The following is a 21979-nucleotide window of genomic DNA, read 5'->3' on the forward strand; positions in this document are numbered from 1 at the left end:
TTTGATCGTGAATTGGAAATATACTCCCCGAGCTGCACCCCTGTAACTCTTAAAAGTGTAGTGTTTGAATCAGACTGATCAGTACTAGTAGGTGGTGGTGCAGAATCATAGAATATCAGGGTTGGAAGGGACCTCAGGAGGTCATCTAGTCCAACCCCCTGCTCAAAGCAGGACCAACCACAACTAAATCATCCCAGCCAGGGCTTTGTCAAGCCTGACCTTAAAAACCTCTAAGGAAGGAGATTCCACCACCTCTCTAGGTAACCCAGTCCAGTGCTTCACCGGTTGCTCTCCCTCCCCTGCTGACCACTTGCTGCACAGCAGGGCAAGGACTGAAACAGGAGAGAATATTTCCTATCAGCTTGCTTTTGGGGGGCTAATACAGGCTGGAAAGGCTGGGGATAGCCAAATTGTGGAAAACAGAGAACAAGGGGTAAAATTAGGGGATACCATAATGATGCCCATGGTATAAAATAGCTGGAGAGGGACGGCTGTACAGCTGCTGACGGATTTTCAAAGATATTGAGTATTGACAGTTCCCATTGACTTCAGCTAGAGCTGTGGGCACTCAGCAATTCTGCAAATCAGGCCCGTAAATTAAGCCGAGTTCCAAACGTGGCACAGTGGGATGGACACAGCCCTGAGACTCTCCATGCTTGCTTAGCCTTGCTATAAAGCAGCGATCTGCAGAGAGCTTGCACCTGATGTTTGTTATTTAAAGCAGAATGGTCTATCCCTTCCTACAGTGGCCTTTGTGGGTCATTTGCCAAGACAAATGTTTCACAGCATGAGAATCAATCAGCAAAGGCAGGGCACAATGGCAGCCGTGGTATGAAACTAAATAGTCATGTTGGGTATCTAGTTTAACAACCCTTATGTGATGGCATGACTTGCAGTGAGAGGCACAGCGACAAGACACCATATTCTCTTGTATTTGCTGTCGGTGCCAGCTCTTGACCTATACATTCAGGAGGAGGATCTGGAAGGCTGAATAGCAGTTTCGTTTTTCCACATAGAGCAGCAATTCTTGATGATTGGAAACTTGAAAAACCTTTTCCCCAAATAAAGCTGGAGCCATTGATCATAGAGCCTGAACAGAAGATGAAATGTTGCGGGTAGGGGTAGTTCAGATGGTAAGATGTTTTTCTGAGCTTGGCACAGATCAGCATGTGAGAGATGAGAATACTGTACCTTCACATGGTAGTACTCATAGTTACAGTGATACTGTTAAACTCATCTCTCCCTACTTCCCAGTGAAACTGTTGTTTTAAATTTGTGAAACCAGTTCCTAAGACAGGGAACCCTAGTGACCAAACCTCAATTTTAATTTCTCAGCGATTACAAAACAAACATGTAAGCATCAGTTGAAGCTGCCAGCACGAAAAGGGGATTCAGTCACTCTCTTTGCCAGGGTAGTTCCTGCTGTGTCCATGGGATCTGCCAGGAATTTCAGACTAGCGCCACAAAAGCTTGAAAACAAACAGGAAAACAATTAACTGAACTCTTCCAGATGCAGCAGGGATCTCTTACACTTGTCCCTCATTTCAGCAAAGAGCATACCACTCCACTTGGTCGCTCATTTGAAGGCTGGCCTTAAGCCACTCTCTCCTGTCCTGGTAGATGGATGGTATTACCCATATGCTGTTCGCTGGTGCCAGTGAAGAGAGCAGGGTAGAAATCTTCTTGATAAAGTTGCACTTTTGCTCAGCCCCCATCTGATTATTTTTGTTAGGAATTTTGTCAGGAATTTTTCACCCCATGTTGGTAGCACGGCACTAAAAGTCAGGCTTTGGAACACACTGCTTCTCATCAGACCATACAGTCAACATATGGTGTCTTGTTTAAAATCATCCTGGTGCTGAGTGACCTGGGATTCATCCAAAGGAAACTAGAATTGGAGCTGCAATGGGACCTTTCATAAGGGTAGCCTTGTGGCTAGGGACAGCGAAAAGGCTTGGCTGTCGTTGTCTTTGTATGGGGGGGGGGGGAGAGAGGGATATTTTGGATTTTTTAAAGACCATAATTAGGAGATTTAACATGGCACCTGCGTGAGAAGGTAGTTTTGGTGAAGGTTTTAAAGAGAAACAAAGCTGCCTGTGACTGTGGGCTATAGTTATTACTAGTGCTAGGGTCGCTTGCCCCCGCGATGGACTTTACATGCTCTTATTCTCTGGGTGAGAGCTCCCTGTAGCAACAATGCCACTTCTGAGAAGTGAACCACAAGTTTCCCTTACTTTTGTATATGTGGAGGGGGGCGGGGGGAGCTTGCTTGTACAGTTTGGTGAAATGAAATGAGACCTTTTCAGTTGTTCCTAAATAAAGAGCATAAAATATGAACAGGAGCCGCGTGGTGGTGTCTGTATCAGTTGGAATGGTGGGATTAAAGGGCCAAGCATGTTGCCTTGTGCTTTGCCAAGAGCTGCTGCACAGTGGCTCTTCGTTACAACTCTCTTTTCAAAGCCAGTTGTTTGAGAGATGTACTGCCCAGCTTCCCGCACGCGGAGTCCAACAGGGAGAGCGTGCCTGGTGGAATGGCAGCTGGGGCCTGAAGGGGGAAGCACACTTCTCAAAGGTAAGCCTCTAGGACAGACAACCCTCTGGAGTCCACAGGGATTTGGCTGTGCCAGACCATCCCTGGGCAAGGTCACCTCAGTCCTCTGTATCAGACACACACACTTCCAGATTTAAATCAGTAAAAATCGCCACTTAAATATAAAAGCAGCCATGACTTTCAATCTGCTGCCCCATTGTGTCACCAAAGCCAGAGACCTGATGTCTGAATGTAAATCAGCTTCCAGAGAGCACATGGGCAGGGACAGCCTGGAGGCAGGAGAGGGGTGTCTGGGTTTTAGTTCACACTGATGTACGAGTTAGGATCACTCCAGCTAACAGCATTCAGTCTGACTGCCTTCCAATCACTAGTCTGTTCCCACAAGCAACGGGTCCTGAAACACAGGGTATTAAGGTAGTATGGGCCAGCGCTGATGCATCTGATTTGCCAGACTTTGTACCTCACAATCTCCTGACCCTTCTCCCCTTTTTAAAAACAAGAATTCATTGAGACACCAAGGTCTGCATGGCCTTCAGTTCTGATGTCACCCCCTCCCAGTGAGCCTGGCTACTCCCGGGAGTGCAGTTTGCCCAACAGAGCACGAAGACACACATTGGCAGTGCCCAACGCCCAGCAGCAATGCTGGTAGAGTCCCCCACATAGACTTAAAAGAAAGTGATGGCTCCTAGGGCGCATGGGAGGGTCTGAAATACTCAAGGACTGCATTGGTCCACGGAATCGAATAACTTACACATTGTGCACTCTTCCATCCCTCTGGAAAACAGCATGACAATTTCCTCAAGCAGCCTGGTCCAGGCTTTGCAGGATCCATATTCCTCTGCAGCCTTCCTAGGTGTCTCGCGCTACGTTCTCCCTGAACGTTTATCGCTGTTTCAGCTATTTGTCTGCACATGTGCTCCTTGTTACAAGAACATACCAGGGCATATTAGGGTTTGCTTTGCCGTTTCTCCCTACCCAGCCCCCTCCGCACAAAACACAATGAGGAAAAAGTAAGTTGAGGACTTTTATTGGACATTCTGGTCTTTAAAAGAGTGACCTGAACACAATCCTCAGGCTGAGTGGGGAGTATGGCTCTTAAGTAACACCAGTCAAGAGCCAAACACAATATAGTGCACTGCTGTGGAGCATACAGCCTGCCTCAAGGGCTGTAGCATGGTCTATTATCCTGCCTTGTCTTTCCACCCCCATGATAAATACATGAATAACCTAAATTCAGACCCCAGCCTAGAGAGCAGGTACGAGTTACTGTTGTGCAGTTGAGTAGCCATTTATCACTAGCCCTGGAGCAGCTCTGTTTGGAAAAGGACACATTCCCTCTGCAGATCATGCAAACGCTCGGCCAGAGGTGTTCTTCCTCTCACTTTAAAAGAAAAGGCAAAGCTTTGCCACCTCCAAAATAAGGGTGGCAACAACTTGTCTAAATCTCAGCTGGAGAAGCCACCAGTCAAAGCAGAATTTGCAACTGCCAGCTCCTAACCTAAACCAGAGCTACTCAGTCACATGAGTTTCAGCAGTCTGGAGTGTTCCTTTAGAAGCAGCACTGCCAGAAACCACCAGACTGGTGGCTGCATGCCAAGTAGGAAGAAACTTCTGTGGAGCTGCACCTGCTGCCAGCAGGGCTGAATTTGGCTCAGTATCTCGTGTAGCTTCTCTGGTGAGCCTCAGCTTTCTGCACTCCATTTTCTTGCTACACCTTCAGTTGGGAGTGCTCATGCAGGCCTCCGCGGCACACGTTCCCTACCTGATGTGCAGTTTGGGCGACAGAGAGCAATAACCCACAGTATTTCAGACCCCTTGCCTGAACTGTTTACAAGGCAACATGAAGGCAGGGAGAGCGAGCGAGCTCCAGGTCCGCCTGAAGGTGTAAGAGAGACTGCACGCAAAAACCACAGCTAGCTGCTGGCTTGAAACGGACTGAAGAGTGGCCACTAGGCGCTCTTCTGCAGTGGAGCATGAACTCGGCAGCTAGGGCAAACCTCGAGAAAGCGGAGACGTTACACACTTAACACTGACTTTTTTATTGTAACAAAGCTAGAGGGGCCTTGTAAACTTTGAGTTTCACTACTGGACCCAGAGGCAGAGGCTATACAGGTACTTTGATACAACAACAATAGGACTGAGGTGCATCCTGCCTGGTTCTTAGAAAGTACCTCCCTATGGGGACATGTAAAAGGAGGGAGAAGAGGCAGGTCACTCAAGGGAGTGGGAAACATTTACATCGAGTTAATGCTGTAAAAAGCTTCCCTACCAGCTTCTGAGCAGGGCTGGGATCTAGATTTCTCAGGATATAGGCTCAAAGGGAGTTTGTTTGATTATAAACACCGTTTTGTCTCCAGCCTTAATAGCTGACAGGCTATACACATTAATACACTTCATTATGGGCTTGGTAGTAGAAGGTGGTTGGGTGGTGAGTTTTTTTTAATTTCTCCACTCAAACACACACCAGCAGAGAAACTGGAAAAGCTGCCTGAAAGTAGGCCAAAGCAGTGACGTTTCCATAGAAACCAGTTCACAGCGTTCCGTGATAATCACAAGCACTAGAGGTGCTTTTCAGCAGGCGAAGTTGGGCTAGAGCCGGTTGTCCCCATTCACCCTGGTTCTTCGCAGTACCCTGCAGGGGAAGAGAGGAAAGGGGAGGGGCTTGAGATGAATTCTGCTGCAGAGACCTTAACAAGCAATTGTGCACTACTTATCCCAGTCATTGCAAGGTCACCCAGCTCCAGCACTGGGCCTCAGGCTGGGCCGCTAAGCCCTTATGCATCCGTCTCAGAACTGTTAGATAGAGCTGGCCGAAACTTGTGTTTTGGGGGTTGAGAGACATTTCAGGTTTGAAATGTGGGCTGTGCCGCTGAATGAAACCCATTTTGCTGAAGTTTCTTGGCAAATAGAAAATTTTGTTTCAGAAACACCAAAACCTTCTGGTTCCCAAATGAAACATGAAACTGACGTTCTTGTCAGTTTCACGGCTGCTAGTCACTCAATGTCCGTTTCATGGAGCTGCTGCTGGGGCTCTGGTGCAGCCCCATAATGTGGACTGTCCAAGAACCTTGGCTTCCAAACTCCTGGCCCAGGAGGCTCCATGGGCTGTGTGACTCCTGAGCGGGGCAGCCTGAGCCAGCAGTATGGAAGCCCTGATGTCCCCAGCCCCACAGCAGTCTGCATGGCTGGGCTTCCCCAAACCCTGTATGCCAGTCCCAGGAATTCCAGGCTCCCAGCTTTATGGAAAGGAGTCCTCAGAGACTCAAGTTAAGCCAGGGCTCTCAGAGCTTTCAGGTTCTCAGCTCCCAGCCAGGAGCCTGGCAGCTGGAGCATAGCCAGCCCTGAGAGCCCCAGCTCCTCCTCACTTAGTGTTAAATAGGGTGAGGACTTCCTTCCTGCCCCAGAGCGTGAATGGCAACCTGTGAGATACACACCTGTCTTGCAGGCCAGAACTCTGCAGATGAACCTCGCTCATCCACCCGTCAATATGAAATACAGGCGCTTTGCAGGTGCCTGACGCACCAGCATGGGCGGAGAAGTGTGGGCAGGTGGGGAGTGTGCTGCAACAGCCCTGACACAGGGCCTACATTATGACAACAGGCTCCAGTGCCTCTCCATGAATGGTAGGATGTCCCCTGCCTTAGCTCTGCCACTAAACCAAACCCCTCACTGAGTCACACTGGACTCCTGGTAACTGTCTCCATGGGCTGTCGAGATCAGGGAGCTTACACTCAGACAGCGTCACAGGGAGACGATAAGGAAAACTGACGACTAGGCAATAGAAGCTGCACTGATTAAAATCAAGGGTAGCTTGGATCCAAGGCCATGCTTGGTTTGCGTTATAGGAGCTCAAGGTAGAGAGAACAAGTCCCTTTCCAAAACTCCACTGTGTTACCTTCGCTCTCGGCTGTCAAATTGGTCTGCTAGCTGCTCCCGGAAATCCTCAAATGGCTGTTGGTAGCGGGCGTCGAAGGACCCTTCCCGGGCTCGGTTTGTCAGGAGCTGACTTGAAGGGTCACCTGTCCGTTCTCGGAGGGCTGAGGCACCGAAGAGGTTAATTTCTCCATTTTCCTGCTTGAATCAGAAACAAGGGGAAGTGATTTTTAAAGCACAGCACTGGGACTGCATGCACATTCTCTGCAAGGAACCAGAACTGTCTGTGTAGTTGTGCAAACACGAAGATGGTGTGAACAAGTCAGATGTGCAAATGCGCATGCAATTGTGCGCTGATGCTCTTTAGACATCTGCCCCAATTTTAACAGACAAACACTGGCTTTAGGGCAAGATTTTGTTTTTTAAAAGACCTTCTGCTAGAAAGGGAATTACCAACCCTTCAGGCAAAACTTGTGCATGACACGAACTACATGAACCAGCCCAATTGAGATGAGATATCAGCCTCTCTCCCTCTCCTCTCCCCCAGAGGGAATGAGTTTAGAAACCAACATCTCCTGGGCCTGGAAGCTTGAACTATACCTGCTCAGATGGGAGCTTTAGAGTGAGGATCCAATGAAAACCAAGTGCAGCACAGGCAGGTGCGTTCAATCTTCATCCCCAGAGCTCTGCCTCACCCCACTGGGATAAACCCAGCTCAGGCAATGCCCCAGAGGGGCCCACAATATGCCATGCTTGTCTCCTGAGCAGGGGCTGCCAGTTATTCCCAGCTGTGTGGTGGGTTTCTCACAGGGACCAGCTTGGAAGAACCAAGCTGGTTTGTTGTGAGAGACTAGGGGGATGTTCTGGGTGTGACGTTGTGCAGTCTATATGGTTTTATAAAAACATGATAATAAGTGAATATAATGTAACTGGGATAGTTTTAGAAAAAATATGGTAATAAGTGAATATAACGTAACTGGGATATGCTTCATGCAAAAGGTCTCTTGTAAAGTATCATTACAAAGCTTATAATCTACTGAGTGTGATCATCCGATTTGTAGAAATGTACCACTCTTGTATCTAAAACTAGAAATATAAAACATAACTCTGAGGGCCTACTGTAATTATGTAAAGTGTGGGCCATTAATGATGGTTTGGAATCTTGATGACTCCCATTAACAAGGACCATTATCCGCAGATGGCTGTGTTTACCTGTGAGTCTTCCTGCATATGTGTGTGCTGGCAAGCGGGCAATGAAGTCTTGCAGTGACATGTGATCATGTCACCTGAACTGGAATCCATCTTTAACCTGGTGCTTTTCCAGTGGGGGGGAGGGGGGGGGCGCAGAAACCCAGAGGGACAAAGGGTTCCCGCCTTATGCAAAAGATATATAAAGGGGTGGAAGAGAACAGAGGGGGAGAGGAGCCATCATGAAGAATCCCCTAGCTATCACCTGAGCTGGAACAAGAGCTGTACCAGGGGAAAGAATTGTGCCCAGGCCTGGAAGGTGTCCAGTCTGAGAAAAACTTACTGAAGCATCTTGGAGGGTGAGATTACCTGTATTTAGCTTGATTAGACATAGATTTGCGCGTTTTATTTTATTTTACTTGGTGACTTACTTTGTTCTGCCTGTTACTACTTGGAGCCACTTAAATCCTATTTTCTGTATTTAATAAAATCACTTTTTATTTAGTAATTTACTCAGAGTATGTATTAATACCTGGGGGAGCAAACAACTGTGCATATCTCTCTATCAGTGTTATAGAGGGCGAACAATTTCTGGGTTTGCCCTGCATAAGCTTTATGCAGGGTAAAACGGATTTATTTGGGATTAGACCCCATTGGGAGTTGGGCATCTGAGTGCTAAAGACAAGCACACTTCTGTGAGCTGTTTTCAGGTAAACTTGCAGCTTTGGGACAAGTGATTCAGACCCTGGGTCTGTGTTGCAGCAGACGGGAGTGTCTGGCTCGGCAAGACAGGGTGCTGGAGTCCTGAGCTGGCAGGGAAAACAGGAGCAGGGATAGTCTTTGCACATCGGGTGGCAGCTCCCAAGGGGGTTTCTGTGATCCAACCCATCACTGTCTTTAGAATGGAGGAGGCCATTCAAAATCCTGCCTGTGCCGCTGCGCAGCAGGCATGGCAGAGAAAGCAGTGGGCTCTTTAACGATCACCAAGAGGTCGGGACCTCATCTTTAAGAGCTACCCAGGAGATAGCATCTCCAGCACGGAGGGCAGGTCAGTGCTGCCTCACAGCGGGCAGTGCCACCCCGCTTCCTGGAGCGCCAAGCTGTTCAACAGAGGTCTCTCCTCCAAGCACAGACCAGACTTACCCTGGCTTAGATGGGAGATCTGATGAGATGGGAAGCTCAGGTTGTGAAGTAAGATTAGTAAGGTGGTGAGGAAACAATGAATTACAGTCTCACTTAGAGTGTGTGTACACTGCAGTCAAAGGTGTGAATGCAGCATGGGCAGACAAACCCGAGCTAGCTTTGATCTAACTAGCCCAAGTGACAAGAGCAGTGAAGAGGTGGCTAGCTGCTTGAGTACATAATGAGGGTGCGGGGTGGCCTTGTACATCTGTGCTGCTGCTATCGGAGCTAGCTAGATCAAAGCTGGCTCAGGTACGTCTCCTCGTGCTGCAGTCACATCTCTCATTGCACTGCAGATATACCCTTAGTCATCAGGGGAGCTCAAAGCCCTCTGGACCAGTCAACCCTTGATTTCTAAGCCCATCAGTATATCTGCTCTCCTGTGTTGCAGAGAAGGACAACATTCAAGTGGACCAGCCTTACCTTGCCAGGGAAGATCTCTATTTTAACAAGCAGGGAGGCCAACTCCAGGTTCTCGCTGTAGTTGTTCTTCAACGGCACAGCTCTGTACCCTGATACAAAGAGAGCACAACCGTTACTGAGGGAAACCCAGGGGAGGGCTGGCTAACGGGGGCCATGCACAGCACAAGCAGAGCCTCATGCACACGGCCACCCCCAACCGTGCACACACCTGCTTGCTCTAATCAGCACAAAGCAGACGGGGCATTTCTAACACACCCCTGTGCAGAGGAGCCAGCACGACGTCTGTGCCCACTTAATCCTTAGGTTGAGGCTGTCAATGAAGCTTGAGTGGTGTACAGACTTCATGCTGGCCCCTCGACATAGGAGGTGAAATTCATCGATTTTAGGGCCAGAAGGGACTGGTCTGACCTTCTAGTGTGACCTGCATAGCATAGACCAGAGGCCCTCACCCCATATTTCCTGCATCAAGCCCATAATTTTTGTCTGAGTTACAGCATCCCTTTTAGAAAGGCACCCCGTCTGGATTTAAAGATTGCAAGGGATGGAGAGTCTACCATGTCCCTAGTTACATGGTTCCAATGGGTAAATACCTCTGTTAAATGTCCACCTTATTTCTAGTCTGAACGTGCCTAACTTCAGCTTCCAGCCAGTGGATCTCTTTAGGCATTTTCCTGCCGGATTAAAAAGCTGCCTACCATCCAAAAAGCTCTTCCCCATTTCAAGCCCTGTGAGCATGACCCAAGGCAACGATGGGTGCTTGTTGCACCCAGGCCACAGAAGTAAATTGAAGGGATGCAGGGCCTCACCCTTCCCCCAGTGCCCTCCTGAACCCAGAAACCAAATAACTGTTACATCCCTAAAGGGAGCGGGGCACCAGCAGAGCCCTCCACACAGTATGCAGTTAGGAGGCTAGGAGAGCAAAGCTCCATCTGTTGGTTGCATCTCACTTGCAACAGAATCCTAGTGGTTTCCTATGTAGGAGGGTTTGGATGCAACCCAGGAAGCGGGTGAGTTGATGGACCTGGAGCAAGGACCGCTGGCCTATGCCATCCCCAGAAGGTGACTAGGAGACTTAGGGACAGAGGGGATGTGAGCCCTGTGTTCTGCCATGCTGCTGACCCACCCTGAGACAGGTCCTCCCACCACAAAGTCTGCGCGACAGCGGGAAGGACACACACTCATGCAGACACCCAACTTTACCTGTCTTCAGGCCTTTCACTGGGAACGTGGCCTGCGCCAAGAAATTCTCGTCACTGAACATGTCCTCCTCATACACCACGAAGCGCAGGAAGGCGAAGTCGGGGTTGCTGACCTGGAAACTGAAGGGCTTCTGGGGCCAGAGGGGGTTCAGGCCGTTGTCCGCTATTTAAAAGCACAATCAATCAATCAAACACCAGCCCCAACATTCCCTTTGCTGCAGTATGGAGCTTCCCCACGGCTTCTCCCCGTTTGATTTCTCAGAAAAATTTACTTAGTCTGGCTCATTTAGTGTCTGGAGTGAACGCTGGCAACTACTCCCTTCCAGAAATCTTGTTTCCTTTGGCACCTACAGATCTAACAACAATTGTCCAGGAGCTCTGGGCTTTGAGCTCTCTATTTGTACAGCACCTAGCGCAACATCAATCTGCTCAGTCAGGCAGCTCAGCGTTATAAACCTCAGAGAGGGAAACTGAGGCACAGACAGCTCAAGTGACTTGCCCCATTTCATGCCTCAAGTCCATGGCACAACAGGGAGTGAACCCAGGACAGTGGACACCCACTCCCCTGCCGTAACGGTTAAACCAACATTCCTTCACACCTCCTTCGACGGTATGGCACGGAGTTCAAAACCCTGCCACTGTGCCTTGGAGTGAGACTGAGTCCAGCAAACTTGCCATTCACCCCTCAGTTCTACATTAGCTACAAACGGCAAATCATTCAAAGAGTCTCCGAGCAGCCCAGCATGCTTTGAGGCGAGGAAGAATTCTCGTAACTCTTCCCTCAGGAGAACAAGCGCCTGCAATGTGGCATGGTTACACTCTTTGAAGGGACAATGTCAACTGGAATTCTTTAATATTGGCCCCTTTAAAAAAAAAAAAAAAAAAGATATCCATTTTCTGACAGTGCTCCCCCCCCCCCGCACCCTTTAAATAGCGAGTACTAGAATTAAAAGATATCCCTTCAAAGGGAACACAGATAAGGATTTCTGCTCCTCTGATGGAGGTTTCTTCAGATCTTTTCAGCCAGAGGGGAAAGTGACTAGCGGCGAATTTCACCCCAGCTGTCTATAGAGGGGAAAACCATGAAAATGACTATCCCCGAAGTGCTGTCAAATACACAGAGGAAACACATTGAAACAGAGAAATTGTGTGTGTGGGGAGGGTTTGCTAGCTTCTTTCATTTACAGTCTTGGTCTCTAGAGGAACTGTGGTGTTTGCAGGTGGAAATGTGCTTCTCACATTGACATGTCCCCCATTAGCACTGAGCTCACACCATGCAGTACCGGAATAGAGCCCCGGCTTGGCTCAGTGAAGCTTTGAGCTATTTGCAGGGTGTGCAACGCTGCTCACCACATCAAACGGCGCCCACAGTACATTCAGGACTAATGTTTAGCATGAGCACGAGGCTTCCCAAGCCTCTCGCTGGCCCCATGCCTGCAGGCTCAAGGGTGAGAGCCGCAATAAAGTGTGTGTGGGGGGGAGGCAGAGGCAGCTAACATGAGGCAAGATCCTGGCGAAGAGCGGCGGGTCTATGTACAGACTGTGGAGAAGCCTAGCCTAGCTCCTGTTAAAACTACAAAGTGCTGGGTCTTCACGAGGAATTTCCCTCATGTTCGCTAACACAGTATTTTCCCCTAGTGAAGATGCATGCCCAAGTGTCAGATCACACACCAGGATCAATGGGAAGGGAAACCGTTTACAAACAGGGCGAAGCACATTCTATCAGGGGCTCCTGTTTCGCAGGCACAAACTGCACCCGAGATTTTTTTGCGCCCGTGGCTCCATTGGGAAAGCCAACCCCGGTACGCACCCACGATCTCCGTCTTCTGTTTGGCATTGTCGTAGTCCGCTCCAGACACCTCGACCTCCACAAACGGGCAAACAATCCCCCTCCCGTTTTTGGGAAGATGTCGTGCCCCAAGGATCTAGAAAAAGGAAGAAAGAATTTGTGGTAATGATGAGAATGGAAAATTGCCTTCTGACCTGTGAATTTTCTAACACCCACCCTGTCTGACAATCTGTACTGCAGGGTGCTCCCGCTCCCCTTGCAAGCAGAACGAAGATTGACAGCCAGCCCAGAGGCAGGACCACCCTCTGCAGAACCCCAGAATGACAGCTTCCAAAGCTGAACATTATTAACTGCATATACTACTATGTCACCTACCATGGGAACCTGTAACAGAGCCCTAGGGAATAGACCAATATTCCCTTATCAAACACGCATGTTCCATGCTAATGTGGGAAAACAGAGGACAGAAGCATCAACTTCAATTCTAGAAGTGAATCCTTCTCCAGGTGGGCCAGACTGTCAAACAGGGAAGGTATTAGAAGGAAAATTCACAAGTAAGAAGGAATTTTTCCTCTCTTCTCTCTCACCCCCCTGTTCGACACGCTGCATTGTGGGATGCGCTAACCCTAGGCTGGGAGGATTAAAACTATGTGCTGAGCCTGGATTACTACTGGGGATGCACATTCAGAAGTACCCTGCTCCCGAAGCCGAAGAAGAAAGGACATCACCCTTGTAGTGTTTTGTGAACGCTGATGGCCATGTAGCTGCCTGACAGATTTCTTTATGTGAAGAACCAGACCTTTCCGCCCAAGAGGTTGCTGAACCCCTCGGGGAGTGGACTCTACTGCTGTCTGGTGGACTCACTCCAGAGGCTCTATCGACTTTGACAATATATGCCTTAATCCTTTTTTGTAGTGGAGGAGTTAGAGGCCTCCTTCCCTTTGACACTGATACAAGATGAAAAGTGCTGTGGACCTCCGATATGGCTCCATGTGCTTGAGGAAGATTTTGAGGGCTCTCCTGACCTCCAATATAGGCCATTCAATCTCCTAGGGATGCTTAGTATTGGGGCAGAAAGACAGCAATCTGGGGGAAACTTGGGGGTTCTCCAGTGGAGCGGCCCTGGCTCCAGGCTGGTTGTCCAGTGCTGCCCTGCCTCCAACCCACAGGGAGAGGGGCACAGTACGACTGTCTGACATGGAGGGGGTAGGAATAAATGGACTGATGTGGAGTGGGGCGAGAACTACTCTGTTCCCTTGCACATCCCTGAACAGCAGGATCAGCCCTATTGCCAGTCCAGAAGACATATCCATTACACACACTGGGCAGAATGTGGCACAAAGGCTAAAGTCACGCAGAGAACCAAGGACACAACCCAAGGATCCCGCCTCCCAGCCCCATTCACTGAACCCACACATCCTTCCTTTTTCATTCGACTGCTTGGTTTTATCCCGTATTAGCTAATTCAGAACCACCAGCTTGGAGTGGATGACCAAGGCCCCCTTACTGGGGAGGCCATCCTGCCTTACCGGTACAGCAGATGCTACAATTGAAGGCAAACTTTCCCTAGTGCACCTGGCCTGTACAGCAGTAACTATCCTCCAGGAAGGGGAACGCCTTTTAGACCCCCACATGGCGTCAGGGGGTCTTTGCTAGGGAATGATGTAATATTATTATAGCCAAATCCTTAAGGACAAAGGACACGGTGTCAGATGCCTTCACCCTGTAATAGGCCATCATCAGCTCAGGCAGCACTCAGGGAGGGATACCATTGGGGAAGCCATGCCTGAGGTGACCCCGCCTTCCCTGTGAATAGATCTCTCGCTGGCTCTGAGGGACAGTAGACCTGGTAACTCTCGTGGGCATCAAACCCTCGGGGACCCAGCTTTTCTTCAGCCCCAAGGGGAATCCTCTCACTACCATGAAATGCCTGAGAAAATGCAATTGGTACCACCTCTTACCCTCAACATGTCTGATCCCTGCTGGGCCTCAGACTTGCCCCAGGGAGTAGCTGGGCCAGTGAGTTAACAGTCACCGCTCTGTGCCTCAATTTCCCCACCTACAATGGGGATAACGATACCGACCTCCTTCATAAAATGCTTTGAGAGCTAGAGAAGGAAAGCGCCACAGTATGTGGGAACGGGGGGTATTACTGCAGACAGGTCACTGCACTTCCAGGAGGGCTGCCTATGCTAGCATCAGGCTGCCGTTAAGAGAGCAGGGCCCCAATGGAGTCAATAGCAAAATCTCATTGACGGATTTCAATGGGGCCAGGATTACACCCCGGCTGTTAAAACCACTAGGGCGTGTTTCTGCAACACTTCGCTGGAAGGCAGCTGGGATTTAGCCCTAAATTCTTTGAGTCCCTGCTCTCGGAGAAGCTGCCTCTCCCCCCCCGGGCAGTACCCTGGCAGTAGAGATCAGCTGAGCCCTCCCTTGAGCTTTGTTAACCTTCAGGTCGCTCTGCGAAGCTAGTCTACTTCCCAGGCTCTGGGGGGGGGGGGGGGGGGGGGAGGGGGGGCTTCAACTGAGAGGAAGGGAAAAGCTTGCTTCGGGTTGCTTGGGAAAGATCTTTATATCTGGGGGAATCGGTTCATGTCTTGTACTACCATTTTCGCAGGCCTGGAGCAAGGGGTCATTGTGTTTTAAATCAACCTTAATGAACCACCTGTGAGAGCATCACTTTGGCTGCAAGCCGTGTGCACGCGCATGCGTTTTCCCTCCCTCACATACACTTATCATTAAAGCCGAAATCACACTGGTGATTGGACAGCAGCTGTCCTAGGAGTATGTGGTCCTGCAGGGGCAGAGCACCACCTGCTGGTGACAAAAGATGGTCATTTTTCTCTTCCCTGGCAGTTCCAGGGGGTGCTTCTCCTCTTCTATCTTATGCTTCCAAGCAGATTCCTGCCACTAGACTCAAGGCAGCATACCGCATCTGGGCTTGGTTCTGGCTCAAGAGTTGCTGCCCAAATCCAAACCATGCGGGTATTAACGGGGCCAGGACAAAGCCTCCCCAATAAAGAGCACGTGACAATCTGAGTGAGAAGATGCCAGAGGCCTAGGGGAGGAACATAATTCTCTACCAGTGTCCTCAGGTAGGATTAAAAGGGCTGATTCCACATGCCTCTCCCATGCAGTCAGCCAGGCCCCTCACCTCCCAGCAAGGGCTCAGACAAACCAGGAATAGGGCTTTTGGCAGATGTCCTCTGCTCCCCCCACACAACAGGGGTGGGGCACTCTGGGCGATCACAGCAGGGACAGCCATTCCCTTCATAAGGGGAAAGGTAACCAGGTAACGGCACGGCCGCAGGCCAGTACAAACCTCAATGGAGACCGAGAGCGGCTCCAGCCCGCGCACCGTGCTCTTGTCAAAGGGGTCGAAGAGGTCGTCCCGCATGTTGGCCGGCTGCAACACGTACCCACACTGGCCGCCGGACATGAACAGGGCCTGGTTCATCTGCATGGGCTTGTCTGAGAAAGACAGGCAGGGAGTGATCGCTTCAACACAGGCTGGCAGTCACGATCAGAGAAGTTACTGGAGTGCACAGTTCATTGTCCTGGCACCAGGACAGGCTCTGTCCCTACAGGGCACTGTATGGCATGTCACCCAGCCTAGGGCCTCCTCCACCTCTTCCCTTCTACGGCCTGGTACATCACACACTGTTTGTCCCGATGTCCAGTTCCCCTGTTTAACCCCATCCCGTTCCTGCCAGGTATCCTCTCCTGTAGCACCCTAGAGCAGTGGTTCCTAACCTGTAGGCCGCAGACCCCTGGGGTCCACAGATGATGTCTAAGATTTCCAAAGGGCAGCACCTCCATTTGAAAATTTTTAGGGGTCTGCAAAATGAAGAAAGGTTGAGAACCACTGCCCTAGAGGATCCCCCCCACCCCCTAAATACCTATAGGCTTCCACCTCCCCTGCACGCATTGCGACACAGGCCCTCACTCATTCCATCTCTCCCCATCCGTCTGTCCTTGCAGCCCTCTGCATTTCTGTTGCTGTTCCCTATGCAGGGGGTCAGTGTCCCCCCAGTAACGTGGGGCCTGGGACCGAGCACCAGGATCGCATGCTGCGCTAGAGAGGGAGGAATGAAGCCCCTCTGCCTGCAATGGAATGGGCCATTGGGCTGCAAGCGGAGTCTCACCTACCCCACTCTTCTGCTCAGGTGTCAGCGATCGCAGGGGGCGTCGCGTGCTAGTGACACTGTGTGTCCTGAAGCGATTGTGGGAGGGGCAAGTGGCTGGGTGGGACTGACCTTCGACATAGGGATCAGGCTGTGATTCCTCAGGGAGGGGGGTTTGGCAGGGCACCTTTAACTGGGAGCTCTGTGTGGCACCCAAGCTATGCCCCCCTCCCCTTCTGCCTCCTGGCAGGCAGCTCTCACCTGGGGTCTGGAAGTTGAGCGCCACCAGCTGGCTGCCACAGATCCACATGGGCAGGGGGTCGTAGTTGGAGGAGTCGAGGCGCTGGCCCTTGGGGTAGATGCGGGAGAGCTGCAGCCGGTTGTACTGCAGGAACTTCTTGCCTTTGATCTTGTTGACATACTTCTCCGCCTTGGTCTCGGGGAAGGACGACATGTCCCTGTAACAGGCCCTTTCTGTGCCAATCTCTGCCAGGAGACACGGAGCGGTCATTCGTCACGCAGGAGCTCCATCGCCCCTGGACAAGGCTGGGTGAGCTGCTCCCACCTCCAAGAGATCACCAGGGTTTGCATTCCCCTTTCCACCTGCAAGCTGACTCCCTGGCACAGGCCTCTTCAGCGTGTGACTAGCAAATACCTTGCAGTTGAATGGGGGGGGGGGGGAGGGGGGGAAGGGGGAAGAGAGACTGTCCGAATCCAACCCCGCCCCCTGCCTAAGCTGGACCACTGCCCCCTCCTCCAGCCCCTGCTCTAGACACTCTCCTGGTCCTCCCCTGGCCCTCCCTTAGCCAATCTGTGGCCACACAGCTCTTCCCTCCACTAACCCTGATCTAGATTGGAGATGCTTCTGGGCATCTCCAGAGCCCTCCACCTGCTATCCCCCGGGGCAGGGGTTCTCAAACTGGGGGTCGGGACACTCATGGGGTTATGAGGTTATTACATGGGGGGTCGCAAGCTGTCAACCTCCACCCCAAACCCCGCTTGCCTCCAGCATTTATAATGGTGTTAAATATATTTAAAAGGGTGTTAATTTATTAGGGGGGGTCGCACTCAGAGGCTTGCTATGTGAAAGGGGTCGTCAATAAAAAAGTTTGAGACTCACTGCCCCAGGGCGTGTGGGCGCAAGGTGTGGGGGCAGACGGCTGAGACTGACAGAGCCACCGTTAATTCTGAGGGGAGCTCTGTGTCTCAATATCCCCCGGGCGGCTTTGACAGCCTGGCCTGAATCCCCGGATCCGAACCCACTGTGGTGGCTTTGGTTCTAGGCCAGATCCCGTTGGCAGGTGGCTGAAATCTCTCGAGAACGGCTGGCTGTGGGAGATTTCCACCACCTGGGGCTTGGAATCTTAGGAGCTTGACCTCAACTTATTTCCAATCTGGCCTTGAACCCCAAACCTCTGATTAAATCGAATGGGGTCTGCGCCCAGCAGCTCAGCCCACCTCTGACAGACAGTCAGGCCAGGTTGTGCTGGGGCATTTTGGGGGGTTATAATGCACCCGCAGCCTGTCTGCTGTGTACCGGCACCCTGGGGACCTGCACTTACTCTCTTCATCAAAGGGGACGGGCCGGCAGTAGATGACAAGTTCCGATAGCTCCAGGGCGATCTTCTTCCTCCTCTCCATCATCTTCCCTTCGGAGAGCTGCCAGGAGGCAGACACAAAGTCACCAAGGCTCCTGCGCTAGCAGCAGCACTTGCCCAGCGGTGACCTTGGCTACAGAGCGATCACTAGTCACCGGATCACTAGTCACCGTGACCGGAGGCTGCTGGACTCTGCACTAGGAAACATCATGGTCCCTGAAAGCCTTTGGGGGCAGAAGGAGGCTTCAAAAGCCCCTGACGTGACTTAGGAGCACAAGTCCTAGTGATCTTCAGTGGGGCTTGTGCCCTTCAATCACTATGAAAATTCATGACTACCAGCTGCCTCCGTCCTATCTCCACCCCACACTGTAGGGCGCTCCCTGGCCTGCCTCCACCCACCAGAGAACTAGCCATCTACAGAGTGGAGGGGGGAGGTTACAGTCTCCCCTCCCCCCAAGCCCCTCTCTCTCCAAGCGAGGAGCGCTTTGGTTTATTCAGCTGCTTGTTCCAGCCTCTACCAGAACCTGTTCCTCTTCCCAAGATCTGGGAGCAGAACTCCCTTTACAAGGCTCAGTGGGAACAGGCGTCTGGGCTTGAGCAGCCAGCTCTAGGAGGGCCTGGCTTCCATTCCGAAGCATGCTAGGGCCCTGTAGGGCGAGGTGGCTAACCAGACTCACCCTGGCGTCAGCGGTCTGGGCTGCCTCCCGGATCTTCTTCACCCAGTCCAGCAGGTCCTCGTGTGTGTCAGCCGCCACGTCCATGGATGGGCGCGACATGGAGGCCTTGCTGATGGAGAAGACGAAGGTGCGGTTGTTCTTCCCCTCAGGGCGGATGGCTGTGACGGGAGAGGGAGGGAAGGGAAAGGTCACAACCGCTCATGCAGCCAAATCCTCCGCGCTCTGGACTGCGATTACTGAGGGGAGGGGAAGGAACAAGTGCTGGGTGGATTTCCTACGGCCAGGTCCCGAGCTGCACCCAATTCGCTGGCCTCCAGGTTTATGACGACCAGAGATGAGGTGGGGGGGAACGGAAATGGGCCAGCGAGCTAGAGGAGGCTTGGGCTGGATTCCTGGCCTCACTGCCCAGAGCTGGGGGAGCAGGCTCATGGCACCCCTGAGTCCATTGCTGAGCGCTGTTCCTGGGCTCAAAGTGGGAGATTCCCCAAGCCCCCAGAGAAGCCATGTACCCCAGGTGTCCAGGGGATGCAGGGCAGGAAAGGAGGTGTGGCATTGGGCTCCAAGCATTGGAGCTGCTGTGGGCGGAGAGGGAAACCAGGCCCCTTCATGCCAGGGAGCTCCCAGCAAGACCCACGCACGGGTGCGAATGAGAAAGCAGCTGACCCCACTCCCACCCCAGTGCTTACCTATCTGGCAGGACGGCACATCCAGGGTGCCTCCAAGCAGGACTCCCAGGGGGCTGTTCTCATCTAGCTGCTGCTGGGAACGGATCACAGGTCGGCATGTCAGAACTGACTAGTGCAGCAGCGAGCCCACCCCGCACCCCAGAGCCACACTAGCACCCCAACCCTGAGCATGGGGCACGTGTCCCAACAGCCTGGAGGAAAGCATTCCCTTCTGGCTCAGACACAGCCACTCTCCCCAGGCACGCCCCCACCCCACCCCCACATCCCTTCCCAGGCACTCGGAAACACGCTCACCTCCCTGTCGGGCTCCTGGCCACCGAGGCTGGCTAGTTCCTCCACGTAGTTGGAAGGAAACCACAGCTGTTTTTTGCCCCCATAATCTCCTCTCCACCTGGGACAGACAAAGGTGCAGCCCCTGTCAGAACAATCCCCAGCGGCCCCAGGGAGCCGCCCTGGAACTCCTGGGATCTCAGAAGGACACAACCCTAAGGAGGCTCCACATCGGGAAGGGCCCAGCTCCTGGAGCCACTGTGCGGCCACAGCAGAGTCGGCAGAACCTGTCCCCTCTCACCACACTCCTGTGTGAGCCCTGCTGGCATCGGGCACAGAGGGATGCCCCCGGCCCTCCAAAAGGGTCCCGGCCCCACCGGCTGCGTAACGGCTCCCACGGACTGTATTTTGAATGGCTCGTTACAAGCTGACGGGCAGCGGTGGAGTTTACCCCACTGACAGGCGGCCATTTCACAGCGAGGCACTCATCCAGGCTCATGAGTCCGTCCCTCCCAACTCCCTTCCACCACCACATTTATTGTGCCCCGCAGCTCAATTTCACTCACTACTTCTCCAGCCCAACATGCCCCTCCAAAGTAGGAAGGGTTTGAGTGCTGGTGCCAGATGGACAGTCCTAGAGAGACCAGCATCCTTTGCTCATCTACAGAACAAGAACAGGGCGGCAGCAAGACCCCCTCCTCCCCAGTAGTCTCCATGACCCTGGCAGACCCCTGGCTTCTCCTCTGAGGCTGCTGGCTTTTGGGACCCGTCTGCTAGGATGGGTGCAAGGTCACCAAGCTCATCCTCTGGCATCCACCATCGATGGGGGGCAGACACAGGAAATGGGCGGGGTGGGGGTCGCTCACCAGCCTCCTTCCTGCTTCTCCACGTTCTGGATGATGGCGTTCTTCATGAAGGTTAGCTCGTCTTCCCGCTGCGCCTTGTAGTCGAACAGGGCCTTGACAGCACACTGTAAAAACAACAGAGGGCCGCCAGGCATGAGGCTGGGCAGCTGACACCAAGGCCAGCATGAGGCCTCCTTCCTTCAAGAGCTCCTCTTCCACTCGCCATGGCAGGTATGATCACAGGGTAACACAGAACCTATGCGCAACCACTCCACAGGCAGGGCTCGCTCGCCTAAGGGCACCCGCCATTCGGGTTGTCCACCAAGAGCCAGGATCTAGCAACCATCGTAGGACAATGTGCAACCCACTGCTGAGAGCGTGTTTCTGGTGCCTAGCTGTGCCTGTCTATAGAGGCTACACATCTATTAGGGAACTTGGGCTCCTTAGCTCAAGCTCTAGCAGCTGTTAGCTCTGGAGGACCCTGGTTCTACACCTGGAGTGCTGGCCAAGATGGCAGCCATCACAAATGCAAGAGCCATTGATTTTCCCTAGCGTGTCTCTTCCTGGTTTGGTGTTGCATTTTGTTTCTCTGTCATTCCTGTGCCTGGCTGCTATAAAGATGAGTAAAGGAAATGTTGCTGCCCCGCCCGGCTTGATGGCGCTATTGGACTAAGCAATGACAGATACGGGTCACAGCTCGGCCTTGGCTTGTGTGCAATTGGGCACTTAGTCTCCCTGCACAATCAGATCAGGAGACATCACGTGCAAATGGACTTTTACACGGTCAAACAGGCAGTGGCCCACGACGCGCATAAAAATGCAGTTTGCACTCAGGCTTTGCAACTGTGCTTTGCAGACGACACACAAATGATACAAACTCGCATGCAGATTTTAGGGGGGAAAAAACCAAAACAGGAACTCAATGTGTGGTTTGTTTCCTTTATCTTACTGCTAGGAACCCCATGAAAAGAAATACAGGAGATTCCACTTATTAGCATCCCCCCCTGGGTTGCCCACAAAAAGTTGCCATTATCCGGCAGTTGCTAATGAGCGGAAGGCAGGTGCGTGAGGTAGCAGCCAGGGAAGGAAATGCTGGGAGGTGCCTTTCCTGGCTGCAGCCCTGCCTGCTGGCAGGACAGCAGCAGGAAGGGGGGGCACTGGGGGGCCGTTGGGCTGCACTGTACCTCTTCCTGAGCTCTCCAGAGGCTGGGGCTCTGCTAGTCCCTGCGCTTCCTTCCCTGCGTGCAGTCCCCTAGCAAAGTGCAGCCTGGAGAGCGCAGAGAGACCATGCAATCCCAGCAACTGGGCTACAGCCCCCTTCCAGCTACTGCCCTGGCCACAGCCCCTCACCTCCTGGGCAGTCCCTGTGTGCAGGCAGGTTTCAAGGGCTGCAGACAGGGAAGGCGCATCCCAGCAATTCCTTCCCTGTCTGCAGCTGGGGCTTTTCTTAAAAACAAACTAACCAAGTTGCTTTTTGTTGCCAATATTCGAACCCCATTAATAGTGAGGTTCCCAGAAAAATGTTGCCATTAACTGGGAGTTGCTAATATGAACATCCGGATTGTTATGAA

The 21979-nt window shown here is 52.1% G+C and overlaps 1 protein-coding gene across 1 annotated transcript in view; it reads right to left on the reverse strand.

The window, feature by feature from the left end:
- Nucleotides 1–5140: 5140 nt before the first annotated feature.
- PLCG1 (phospholipase C gamma 1) overlaps nt 5141–21979 on the reverse strand; it is a 96009-nt gene continuing 79170 nt past the window's right edge. The window contains exons 21-32 of the mRNA XM_065414816.1: nt 20430–20533; nt 19588–19684; nt 19294–19366; nt 18608–18765; nt 17895–17991; nt 16594–16818; nt 15531–15679; nt 12227–12341; nt 10418–10579; nt 9218–9306; nt 6447–6625; nt 5141–5183 (exon numbers count right to left, since the gene is read on the reverse strand). Of these exons, the coding sequence (XP_065270888.1) occupies nt 5141–5183; nt 6447–6625; nt 9218–9306; nt 10418–10579; nt 12227–12341; nt 15531–15679; nt 16594–16818; nt 17895–17991; nt 18608–18765; nt 19294–19366; nt 19588–19684; nt 20430–20533 (1491 nt within the window). The remainder of the gene's footprint in view (nt 5184–6446; nt 6626–9217; nt 9307–10417; nt 10580–12226; nt 12342–15530; nt 15680–16593; nt 16819–17894; nt 17992–18607; nt 18766–19293; nt 19367–19587; nt 19685–20429; nt 20534–21979) is intronic.

The sequence above is a fragment of the Emys orbicularis genome, chromosome 12 (assembly GCF_028017835.1).
Source record: "Emys orbicularis isolate rEmyOrb1 chromosome 12, rEmyOrb1.hap1, whole genome shotgun sequence".
Classification (NCBI taxonomy): Eukaryota; Metazoa; Chordata; order Testudines; family Emydidae; genus Emys; species Emys orbicularis.